The sequence below is a fragment of the Nerophis lumbriciformis genome, linkage group LG21 (genome assembly GCF_033978685.3).
Source record: "Nerophis lumbriciformis linkage group LG21, RoL_Nlum_v2.1, whole genome shotgun sequence".
Lineage (NCBI taxonomy): Eukaryota > Metazoa > Chordata > Actinopteri > Syngnathiformes > Syngnathidae > Nerophis > Nerophis lumbriciformis.
The window spans coordinates 38,635,001-38,648,109 of record NC_084568.2 but is presented as its reverse complement, the minus strand read 5'-3'; the positions used below and the strand labels follow the sequence as shown (position 1 = coordinate 38,648,109).

Here is a 13,109-nt window from a genome sequence, read left to right as displayed (position 1 = left end):
TTATACACTTTACAAGAAATACATTGGCGGCAAACTCCGTAGCTTGCTAGCTTGTTTGCGCTGGCTTTCGGAGACTCTTATTTTGAAAGCGCAGGCGCGATGGAGCGGCACTTTTATTGTGAAGACAGGAACTGTGCAGTCAGTCTTTAGGCTTTTGACGGGATGTACGGTTGAAATAAAAAAATGGTCTTTTTTCCTTCACACTTTTGATTGATTGATTGGAACTTTTATTAGTAGATTGCACAGTACAGTACATATTCCGTACAATTGACCACTAAATGGTAACACCCGAATAAGTTTTTCAACTTGTTTAAGTCAGGTCATGTGACCGCCTGGCTCTGTTTGATTGGTCCAACGTCACCAGTGACTGCATCTGATTGGTGGAACAGAGTGAACGTCACCAGTGACTGTATTTGTTGAAACGCAGGCACTATGAAGGTCTGTCTGACAGACCAAAACAAACAAAGCGTGCATTAACAGATCGATAAAAATTAGTAGCGAGTAGCGAGCTGAATGTAGATAAAAGTAACGGAGTAAAAGTAGCGTTTCTTCTCTATAAATATACTCAAGTAAAAGTAAAAGTATGTTGCATTAAAACTACTCTTAGAAGTACAATTTATCCCAAAAAGTTACTCAAGTAGATGTAACGGAGTAAATGTAGCGCGTTACTACCCACCTCTGCTCCCACCTTACATTCCTCAGGGACATTTGTATTAGATCTTTTAAGCAGGTGTTTTTTGTTTACATTGTTTTTGCCTTCTGGTTAGCTAATGTTTGCCCTGCAGGTAATAGTCACTTTTCCACCCCTTTATATATTAGGTGTAGTTGTAAGTAAAAAAAAAGGTCAAAGACAAAGCTATTCAGTTTCTTGTGAGTATATACACTTCACTGCCGATGTGGGGGGGCGCCACCTAAAATCTTGCCTAGGGCGCCAAAATACCGATAATTTTGAAACCGATTTCCGATATTACATTTTAAAGCAATTATCGGACATCCCTACTTTTAACTGTTTTATATTTAAATTTTTTATTCTGTAAAGCGTACTCTAAAAAGCGCTATACCAAATGAAATGTATTATTATTACTGTTATTTTTGACAGCCTTAAAAATGGTAAAAGTGTGCAAAGTGCAAATATAAGCCGGAAGTGGCAGGAACACATGCACCTTTAGGTTTTAATGATGTTCAATTTGTACTAAATGAAGCAATTTTCCATCATTTCATTTGAGTCCAATTAAAATGGTGTGTGCGTAAATTACGCATCGGTGTGGGCGGTGATTGCAACAAGCCCCGCCCCCTTCCCCTTGCTCACCTGTCCTTTTACGAGGCTGGCGGCGAACTGCCTCATGACCGCCTCCACCGTGTAGGCGCTGGACCATCCGCGGGGGGTCAGCAGCTCCATGCAGATGGCGCCGCCGTCCAGCACGTAGCCGTTCTCCAGGCGCGGCGTCAGCACGCGCATGAAGGGCGGCGAGAAGGGGAAGTTGTCGGGGAAGGTGACGTTGAGCAGGATGAACTCGGTGCTCGTCTCCTTCATGTCCTGCCACAGCGCGGAGTCCTTGTCCACCTGGTGCAGCTTGACGTTCCAGTCGTACAGGTTGTCCTCCACCAGCTCCACGGTGATGAAGTTGTCCCCCAGCCGGCGGATCTCCTGCAGCTCCTTCATCAGCCGCCGCGTGCGCACTTGGCTGCAGTGTTGCCGGTGCGGCGCCGGTGCGGGGACGGAGGAGGCTCCGGTGCCGGTGCCGGTGCTTTTATTCCCGCCTCCTCCTCCGGTCTGCTGAGGCTGCTGCTGCTGCTGCCTCTCCTTGCTCGCATCCTTGCTGGCCTTCTCCTTGTCCTTGGCGTTCTGGTCCAGCTTCCTCGCCTTGATCTCCGGGGTGCTGAGGATGTTGCTCTCGTTGGCCGTCTGGCAGTGTTTGTTGCTCTTCTGGCTCCCTTTGCTGCCCTTCAAGGAGCCTTGGTGGTGCTTGGGGTCCTCCGTGTCTCGGTCGTGCAGGCGGATCAGACCGATCTTCCGCAGTAAGGTGGCCATAATTTAGATTTCTTCTCTCTCGCTCTCTTTTTTTTTTCCTCTCTCTCTCTCTCCACCTATCGCCCCCCGTGGAGGGTCGAGATTCCCCCCCTTTCCAAACGGGTCTCCCTGATGCTGATTCGTCGCCTTCACTGCGGCTCTCAGGGATGATCACAAGCCCACGACGCTGCGCGCTTTTTTCTCCTCAGCGCATCGTCACTGCACGCCAGGGGAAAAACAACAACGTTACAGACAAAACCAGCTCGGTTGTTGTCACAAAAGCGCCGTCAAGCAGGACAAAACCATCAATATCATGACATCATCGACTCATGTCATAAACGCAATGGTCATTATCTGCATCCTCCTGGTGCTATAAACACGCAATACGTACCTAAATGCGTCCAATCCGGCGCGTTATCACCCGAAAGGTGAGGGGGGAAAAAAAAAAAAAAAAAAAAAAAAGGACCAAATCCACTAGATCCAGGAGATCCACCGCCGACCTGATCTGCAGAGAGCCTGCGTGTGTGTGCGCGCGCAGCTGCAGCACTAATGCAGTGGAGGACGAGCAAGCAGCCGCACTTAAAGGCTCAGCCGCTCCCGCACCGACCACCGCTGCGGGTGTTTCAAAGTAAAAGTCTTCGCATAGGGTGACGTGACGTTTTGGTGGCTGCAACGTAAAAAAAACGCCACGCCGTTAAAACAAAAAGCACGGATAAAATGATCGGAATTCAATGGCACCGCAAAGGTGTCGCGTGAGTAACAACCTGACAAAATAATGAATTCATTAAAAAAAAAAAAAACATCATATAATTTGCATACTTTAGTGTTTTAGATCTACACACCCCCCCCCCCCGCATCACGGTGACGTGTCGGTCTAAATGCGTGAGAGTGCGTGACGTGCAACACTGCTTTTATTGCGAAATTCAATAGCGTGTCATTTCCGGTTCCATGACAAATACGAGGAGAAAACAATATTTCCCTTTCCTCACATATCCACGGAAATCATTCACTTTTTTTTTTATGCGGGAAACATATTTAATACTCACATATTAGCCATACTTAGCTCCACGGAACAGTGCACTTTACTTCGTCTATATTTACCATATTTTCTTCAAACATTATTTTTTCAATGCTCTGATCTCTTTGTGCTGAAGTATAATGACAATAAAGTCATTCTATTAGCCAACTGATAATGGTGTCGAAAGTGCCAGATTGATAACGGTGTGACGCTTACCTGTTTCTGGAGATTGTAATGATACTAAAAAAAAACCTCTTAAGGACTTTTAGAAATATTATTTGGATAAAAAAATACATTTAAACTGGTCATTTATTTTAATTTATTCAATCGTTTTGGACGCAAACAGATACGTTTTGCTTCCCCACACCACGACGTTTTTTCGCGTAATACGACAGGAAATGACACCCCTCCGTTGGCCATCGCCATGGTAACAACCCAGAGCCAGCAGCCATTGGCGGGCTCGTTGCCGTAAAGCACAACGGCACTGCACCGAGTTAGCATCGGTGGCTAACACTCGACCGGCGACTATTTGTGACCTCCCGGATCACTTTAGGTCACTTTCCGCCCTCCGGGGAGCATTAAACTGTTATGGCGGAGAAAAATGAAAACCTAGAGGAGCACCTGGAGAAGTTTGTGGAAAATATCCGACAGCTCGGAATCATTGTCAGCGACTTCCAGTCCAGCAGTCAAGCGGGTCTGAACCAAAAACTGTGAGTCATGTTTCATCTTGCAAACATTAATAAGTAACAATGTAAAGCTGTGAGTCATGTTTGATCGTGCAGACATTAATAAGTAACAATGTAAAGCTGTGAGTCATGTTTCAACTTGCAAACATTAATACGTACCAATGTAAAGCTGTGAGTCATGTTTCATCTTGCAGACATTAATAAGTAACAATGTAAAGCTGTGAGTCATGTTTCATCTTGCAGACATTAATAAGTAACAATGTAAAGCTGTGAGTCATGTTTGATCGTGCAGACACTAATAAGTACCAATGTAAAGCTGTGAGTCATGTTTCATCTTGCAAACATTGATAAGTAATAATGTAAAGCTGTGAGTCATGTTTCATCTTGCAAACATTAATAAGTAACAATGTAAAGCTGTGAGTCATGTTTCATCTTGCAAACATTAATAAGTAACAATGTAAAGCTGTGAGTCATGTTTGATCGTGCAGACATTAATAAGTAACAATGTAAAGCTGTGAGTCATGTTTCATCTTGCAAACATTAATAAGTAACAATGTAAAGCTGTGAGTCATGTTTCATCTTGCAAACATTAATAAGTAACAATGTAAAGCTGTGAGTCATGTTCGATCGTGCAGACATTAATAAGTAACAATGAAAAGCTGTGAGTCATGTTTCATCTTGCAGACATTAATAAGTAACAATGTAAAGCTGTGAGTCATGTTTCATCTTGCAGACATTAATAAGTAACAATGTAAAGCTTTGAGTCATGTTTCAACTTGCAAACATTAATAAGTAACAATGTAAAGCTGTGAGTCATGTTTGATCGTGCAGACATTAATAAGTTACAATGTAAAGCTGTGAGTCATGTTTCATCTTGCAGACATTAATAAGTAACAATGTAAAGCTGTGAGTTATGTTTCATCTGGTAGACATTAATAAGTAACAATGTCAGCTAAAACTGTCTGTCTTGTTGATTTGCAGGAATTTAATGATCACCGGACTGCAAGACATTGAGAAATGCCGTCAACAGCTGCACGAGATCAACGTACCTCTGGAGGTGTTCGAGTGAGTCTGGACAACAAGCATGTCAATGATGTCATTGTAGCCTCCTATCTTACAGTCTGGACAACAAGCATGTCATTGTATCTTACCACCGCTGCTTATATCGGAAAGACAGCTGTAATTATATAATTTGGGGCGGTATAGCTCGGTTGGCAGAGAGGCCGTGCCAGCAACTTGAGGGTTCCAGGTTCAATCCCCGCTCCTAGTCACTGCCGTTGTGTCCTTGGGCAAGACACTCTACCCACCTGCTCCCAGTGCCACCCACACTGCTTTAAATGGAACTTACCGTATTTTCCGCACCATAAGCCGCCCTGGGTTATAAGCCGCGCCTTCAATGAACGGCATATTTCAAAACTTTGTCCACCTATAAGCCGCCCCGTGTTATAAGCCGCATCTAACTACGCTAAAGGAATGTCAAAAAAACAGTCAGATAGGTCAGTCAAACTTTAATAATATATTAAAAACCAGCGTGATGTGGGCGCGCATGGAGTCGTATATCAACATGGACGGAGCTGCGTGAAAAAAGCCACCCGGCCTCTTCGCGTAAACTTCCCTTAACCACTCGCTCATCTTTTCTTCATCCATCCATCCCTTCGAGTTAGCTTTTATGATGACGCCGGCTGGAAAGGTCTCTTTTGGCAAGGTCTTCCTTTTGAATATCACCATGGGTGGAAGTTTCTGGCCATTAGCATGGCAAGCTAGAACCACAGTGAAGGATGACTTCTCATTCCCTGTGGTGCGAATATTCACCGTACGTGCTCCCGTTGTATCCACAGTGCGGTTCACAGGAATATCAAAAGTCAGTGGAACCTCGTCCATGTTGATAATGTTCTCTGGCCGGATCTTTTTTTCAGCTATCTTGTTTTTACAATATGCACGGAAAGTAGCCAGCTTTTCTTGAAAGTCTTTAGGCAGTTGCTGTGAAATAGTAGTCCGTGTGCGGATGGAGAGATTGCGTCTTTTCATGAACCGGAAACCTGTCGCTTAGTAGGAGCCATTTTGTGGTCTTTACAGATGTAAACACACAAAGGAAATGAAACGTAATATCCACGCGCTTCTTCTTCTTCTACGGGGGCGGGTGGTTGCTTACAGTAGAAGAAGAAGCGCTTCCTGTTCTATGGGGGCGGGTGCTTACCTTGGCGGTTGCTTGCCGTAGAAGAAGAAGCACTTCCTCTTCTACGGGGAAAAAAGATGGCGGCTGTTTACCGTAGTTGCGAGACCTAAACTTTATGAAAATGAATCTTAATATTAATCCATATATAAAGCGCACTGGGTTATAAGTCGCACTGTCAGCTTTTGAGTAAATTTGTGGTTTTTAGGTGCGGCTAATAGTGCGGAAAATACGGTATATAACATAAGATAGCAATACGTATTTCAATAATAAACAAAACAAAACATGTTCTAGACCAGGGGTCGGCAACCCGCGGCTCTAGAGCCGCATGCGGCTCTTTAGCGCCGCCCTAGTGGCTCTCTGGAGCTTTTTCAAAAATGTACGAAAAATGGAAAAAGATGAGGGGGAAAAAATATGTTTTTTGTTTTAATATGGTTTCTGTAGGAGGACAAACATGACACAAGCCTCCCTAATTGTTATAAAGCACACTGTTTATATTAAACATGCTTCACTGACTCAAGTATTTGGCGAGCACCGTTTTGTCCTACTAATTTTGGCGGTCCTTGAACTCACCGTAGTTCGTTTACATGTATAACTTTCTCCGACTTTCGAGGACGTGTTTTATGCCACTTCTTTTTCTGTCTCATTTTGTCCACCAAACTTTTAACGTTGTGCATGAATGCACAAAGGTGAGTTTTGTTGATGTTATTGACTTGTGTGGAGTGCTAATCAGACATAGTTGGTCACTGCAAGCTAATCGATGCTAACATGCTATTTAGGCTAGCTATATGTACATATTGCATCATTATGCCTAATTTGTCGCTATATTTGAGGTCATTTAGTTTCCTTTAAGTCCTCTCAATTCAATGTATATCTCATGACACACTATCTGTATGTAATATGGCTTTTAATTTGTTGCGGCTCCAGACAGATTTGTTTTTGTATTTTTGGTCCAATATGGCTCTTTCAACATTTTGGGTTGCCGACCCCTGTTCTAGACCAAAAATCACTTCATATTCTCTTCTGTTCAGTAGTGTTACATATCTGAGTTATTGTTTAGATTTATGGGAAAATAACTACAAAAGTACACTTCATTCATTAACCGTGTTTTAAAAAAGGTCAGTTAGAGTAACACAATGTTGGCTATAGAGAACATTCAAAATCTTTATTTATTGAATCCAAAACATTGAAATTCAATGATTTGGCGTATTTGCAAATAGCCAAACTATAACATGCTAGTCTTCTCAACAAAAGATATCCTATTAAAACATTTGTATGCACGTACAAACTTTCAGCATATCAGTATGTGCAATTAAATTATGGCTTGGATTCAGCAAAGAAATCAAAACTATGTATTCAACTCAAAGTGTTTCCAAAGTACAAACAAGAAGTATTTTGATGAACGTCTTGAACTTCATTGATAACGAGATATTGTTCATCTACCCTGTATGTTAACTACTTTTTAAGAGAACTTTTGTATTTAGAATTCATTGATGTACAAAATGAGAACAGGAAGTAAATATTGGTGCTAGTAATTGTATACCTGCCAACTACTCCGGTTTTCCCATAATTAGTACGGTTTTCATCAACCTATTCCGGGTTACGGTTGCAGTGCTAAAAAATAAGTTTTTTCATTAATTAAATTTTTTTTTTTTTTTTAAAGTTTTATTCACGAAATCGCGTAACAACAATGACAATCGACACTGCTTCCCGTAACTTCCTATCGAGCCATTCCGAATGCCATGCGCGAGGCTATTTATAGCACCGCTGCCAAGCACGAGGCACCTGTTGCCCATTGTTTCCAAACGAGCGAACGATCATGGAATCAGCCGGAGAAAAATCGCGAACGAGTCTTAAACCGAAAAGAAAACTGCAGTCATTCCGTGAAGAATATTCAAAAGCCTAACCGGGAATAATTATCCGTTCCAAAAAGGGTGAAAACTACGCGAATTGCACCTTTTGCAGACAAGATTTTTCGATCGGACACGGAGGAATTAGCGATGTAAAAGACCACGTTGGGACAAAAAAACACAAGTCTAATGCCGTTGCTAGCGATACAAGTGGAAAACTTTAAACGTTTTTCGGATTTTAGCCACAAAAAGGTAATGACACCAATGTTATCTATTGGAATTGTTTAGTACTGTTATACTGTTAAAAGTGTTTATACTATTTATGCTTTCAAGTCCAAGTTGAAGAAATCTTGTTAAATGTTGACAGCATAACTACCAAAATACAGAAGTATGTCCTTAATATTTTTGCAGTGCTATTTCTGTTGAAAAGTTCAAATGATTACATTAGAGATGTGATGTGCCACTTTTCAAGTGTCTGATGGCTTAAATTAATTTTCATTAATTTTTCATATTTTGAATTCTTTTGAAAGGCTTACAAAAAAACTACATTTGAATTGTAATTCCATGCTATTGACAGGACTATTAATTTTAATGAAGTTAGCTTACCATGTTTACAGTATGATAATTGTGATAGAAATGTGAATTTTAGGCACAGAATATTTTTTACAATTGAACAAGGCAGTAGATTATACAAGCTTGGACAGAAAGTTAATAATGACATCAATGGAATTGTTTAGTACTGTTTTACCATTTGTTTACTGTAAAAAGTGTTTATACTGTTTATACTTTCAAATAACAAATTGAAGTCTTGTGAAAGGTTGACGGGATAACTGGCATTAACTGTCAAAATAATTTCAAACTATTGAAGTTAGCTTACAGAATAAACATGTCAATCAACCCATATGATTTTTGCTGTAATATTTTTGTTTTGAAAAGTCACTGTGACTGATAGAAAAGTGATGGTTTTAGCAACATTTTAACCTGTCTGAATGCTAATAATCATTTTGCGTCGGGGGGCGAACCTGAACCCCCCCACCAGGATTTTGTCCTGGACCTACCGGGGCCTGCGGCCCCTGGATCCTGGCTACTAGGTTTTTCTGATTTCAAAAGTTGGCAGGTACTGTATGTAATTGCTATAATCGTAAAAAGGGCAGGATAAATATGATTCGCTTTTTCCTCCTCTTTTTCAGACATGCAAATAAAAATGAGAATATGTCAATGATATCATATAACTGTACACATGTTAGACATAACTGTCAACTAGTGCTGCAGCTGATGAATATGTCAATGATATCATATAACTGTACCGTATTTTCCGCACTATTAGCCGCACCTAAAAACCACAAATTTACTCAAAAGCTGACAGTGCGGCTTATAACCCGGTGCGCTTTATATATGGATTAATATTAAGATTCATTTTCATAAAGTTTCGGTCTCGCAACTACGGTAAACAGCCGCCATCTTTTTTCCCCGTAGAAGAGGAAGTGCTTCTTCTTCTACGCAAGCAACCGCCAAGGTAAGCACCTGCCCCCATAGAACAGGAAGCGCTTCTTCTTCTACTGTAAGCAACCACCCGCCCGCGTAGAAGAAGAAGAAGAAGCGCGTGGATATTACGTTTCATTTCCTTTGTGTGTTTACATCTGTAAAGACCACAAAATGGCTCCTACTAAGCGACAGGTTTCCGGTTCATGAAAAGACGCAATCTCTCCATCCGCACACGGACTACTATTTCACAGCAACTGCCTAAAGACTTTCAAGAAAAGCTGGCTACTTTCCGTGCATATTGTAAAAACAAGATAGCTGAAAAAAAGATCCGGCCAGAGAACATTATCAACATGGACGAGGTTCCACTGACTTTTGATATTCCTGTGAACCGCACTGTGGATACAACGGGAGCACGTACGGTGAATATTCGCACCACAGGGAATGAGAAGTCATCCTTCACTGTGGTTCTAGCTTGCCATGCTAATGACCAGAAACTTCCACCCATGGTGATATTCAAAAGGAAGACCTTGCCAAAAGAGACCTTTCCAGCCGGCGTCATCATAAAAGCTAACTCGAAGGGATGGATGGATGAAGAAAAGATGAGCGAGTGGTTAAGGGAAGTTTACGCGAAGAGGCCGGGTGGCTTTTTTCACGCAGCTCCGTCCATGTTGATATACGACTCCATGCGCGCCCACATCACGCTGGTTTTTAATATATTATTAAAGTTTGACTGACCTATCTGACTGTTTTTTTGACATTCCTTTAGCGCAGTTAGATGCGGCTTACAACACGGGGCGGCTTATAGGTGGACAAAGTTTTGAAATATGCCGTTCATTGAAGGCACGGCTTATAACCCAGGGCGCCTTATGGTGCGGAAAATACGGTACACATGTTAGACATAACTGTCAACTAGTGCTGCAGCTGATATGTCTGCTTATGTTGCCAGCTGTATCGACCAGGGCAAAAACCCTCAGCTGTACACCAAGGAGTGTTTGGAGCGAGCCTTGGCAAGGAACGAACAGGTCAAAGGGAAGATCGACACGCTGACGGTAAGAGAGAACCTTGTGCTTTCTTAAATGATGACATCATGATGCAAAGTGTTGTTTGTCCCATGACAGAAATTCAAGAGTCTTCTGATCTCCGAGCTGGGTAAAGTCTTTCCAGAGGAGATGGCTAAGTACAAGGCCATCCATGGCGACGACGCGCCTTCTTAGTGACTCCTGAGCTTTCAGAACCTGACATTTGTTTAAAGGGGTTGGACCAAGGAGCATGCTCTGTGGTTGCAGCCGAGCTGAGCCTCCACGTTCATTTGAATGGCTGGACAAATATATGCACATCCTTGTCCTTGTTGCATGGACGTTGTATTAGCAGCTCTTTCCTGATTCGTCATGAGGCGCTTGTATTTATTTATATCTTTTGTATCCCTTCATACACCTTGTACAGTACACTGTTGCTCAGGTTTCTACGCTCTATCAATGCAGGCGTAACTTCTCCTGACCCCAGCTCTGCATTTGCATTAAAGTTTTGTATGTAAATAATCCACTTTCAAACGCGCTATGACTTTTTGTGACATCTCAAAAACAGTAGGGGGGCTTTTAGTGTATACCGTATTTTCCGCACTATAAGGCGCACCTAAAAACCACAAATTTTCTCAAAAGCTGACAGTGCGCCTTATAACCCGGTGCGCTTTATATATGGATTAATATTACGATTCATTTTCATAAAGTTTCGATCTCGCAACTACGGTAAACAGCCGCCATCTTTTTTCCCGGTAGAACAGGAAGCGCTTCTTCTTCTACGCAAGCAACCGCCAAGGTAAGCACCCGCCCCCATAGAACAGGAAGCGCTTCTTCTTCTACTGTAAGCAACCACCCGCCCGCGTAGAAGAAGAAAAAGCGCGCGGATATTACCGTACGTTTCATTTCCTTTGTGTGTTTACATCTGTAAAGACCACAAAATGGCTCCTACTAAGCGACCGGGATCCGGTTCATGAAAAGACGCAATCTCTCCATCCGCACACGGATTACTATTTCACAGCAACTGATATTCCTGTGAACCGCACTGTGGATACAACGGGAGCACGTACGGTGAATATTCGCACCACAGGGAATGAGAAGTCATCCTTCACTGTGGTTCTAGCTTGCCATGCTAATGGCCAGAAACTTCCACCCATGGTGATATTCAAAAGGAAGACCTTGCCAAAAGAGACCTTTCCAGCCGGCGTCATCATAAAAGCTAACTCGAAGGGATGGATGAAGAAAAGATGAGCGAGTGGTTAAGGTAAGTTTAAGTTTACGCGAAGAGGCCGGGTGGCTTTTTTTACGCAGCACCGTCCATGTTGATATACGACTCCATGCGCGCCCACATCACGCTGGTTTTAATATATTATTAAAGTTTGACTGACCTATTTGACTGTTTTTTTGACATTCCTTTAGCGCAGTTAGATGCGGCTTACAACACGGGGCGGCTTATAGGTGGACAAAGTTTTGAAATATGCCGTTCATTGAAGGCGCGGCTTATAACCCAGGGCGCCTTATGGTGCGGAAAATACGGTAATTATTTTTCTGAAACCTAAAAGCATATTTTTTTTCTTATATTGACATTTGTTGGATTTTTAAAAAAATATTAGTTTTATTAGGAATGGCCATTACTACTTTTTTTTAAATTGTCAAACAATTTATTTGATCACACTTTTGCAGTTTGATTCATCTAAAAATATATTTGCATACATCATTTAAATAAACTGCTAAAAAGACCTCAATATTATTTTTAATTTCCAATACAATATTCAATTTGGAGCCTCAAGTATTGGCCGATACTGATATTGATCTGATACAATATCAGCAGGAATCATACGTACTTTTTTTATTTTGGCGCGGCAAATGTTAAAATATGTTTGGTGAGGTGAAATTAATCAACCAGAGAGCAATGGAAGCGATGAAAAACACTAACCTATTTAATCATACATTTCTGGAATGGATTTATGCTGTTTTTGGTGGTTTAATTGTTTATGGTGACACCTAATCGCCACGATAATTCATTAAGTTAAGCTCATGACAGAGGGAGTTGAATGATACGGACACGCTTGTTACTGGATACTAATAAATAGCAATATTCGAAATAAATGACATCAAATTGGACAACGCAATAGCTTGTAATACTCTGGTCAAATCCTGATGATGCATGACGACACATTGTCCATCCTTGACGCACTGGAGCGTTCTTGCAGTCAACGGCAGCAAATGAACTACCTTTCTTACAAGTAACATTATCACTGGAGGACGAGGAATAGCTAAACATGCTACGCTGTAGGAGGATATGCTAACTGCAAGCTAGAGTTTGTGAATGTAAACAAGGGTGGGCGGACGGATACAAATGTCAACAGTTAGGATACCACGGATAGATTTTTTTTTTTCAATACCAGAAAATATTTTTGCAACTTTTGTTACGGTTTACCAACTCATGAAATAAATCCTTGGAGGTCCAAACCCAAATGATTTCAATCAGAGCCAATACTCCGAAATAATTGTAGTATTGAATTGATACTGTTCCACTGTGTTTTTGTCTCATCAAACATTGAATCATTCAATGATCTTAAAAAAAATGCAAGTATCAGCATTGGTATGATCAATACTGCCCCTGTAACTCCTTGGTATCGGATCGATACCCACATTTGTAGTATCATCCAAATCTAATGTAAAGTATCAAAGAAGAGAAGAATAAGTGATGATTACATTTGAACAGAAGTGTAGATAGAACATGTTGAAACAGGAAGTAAGCAGATATTAACAGTAAATGAACAAGTAGATTACTAGTTTTGAGAAAATAATATGGCAGCTAAATTAGGAGACTTTATAACCCATTTTGAAATGGTTGTATCATTATT

At 41.4% G+C, this 13,109-nt stretch overlaps 2 protein-coding genes across 3 annotated transcripts in view; one reads left to right on the top strand and one right to left on the bottom strand.

The window, feature by feature from the left end:
• ube2ql1 (ubiquitin conjugating enzyme E2 QL1) overlaps positions 1–3,394 on the bottom strand; it is a 61,234-nt gene extending 57,840 nt beyond the window's left edge. Inside the window, exons 1-2 of one of the 2 annotated variants that reach the window (XM_061982399.2) lie at positions 3,246–3,394; positions 1,310–2,230 (exon numbers count right to left, since the gene is read on the bottom strand). In XM_061982399.2, the coding sequence (XP_061838383.1) occupies positions 1,310–2,032 (723 nt within the window). In that variant the 5' untranslated portion in view covers positions 2,033–2,230; positions 3,246–3,394. Of the gene's footprint in view, positions 1–1,309; positions 2,231–2,402; positions 2,711–3,245 lie in introns of those variants that run through there. The other variant, XM_061982397.2, reaches the window with a different exon arrangement.
• Positions 2,942–10,765, top strand: med10 (mediator complex subunit 10). Its single transcript, XM_061982400.2, has 4 exons — positions 2,942–3,739; positions 4,697–4,780; positions 10,170–10,272; positions 10,342–10,765. Exons 1-4 carry the CDS (start codon positions 3,618–3,620, stop codon positions 10,435–10,437), a joined length of 405 nt encoding a protein of 134 aa, XP_061838384.1. The 5' UTR covers positions 2,942–3,617; the 3' UTR covers positions 10,438–10,765.
• Positions 10,766–13,109: the final 2,344 nt, after the last annotated feature.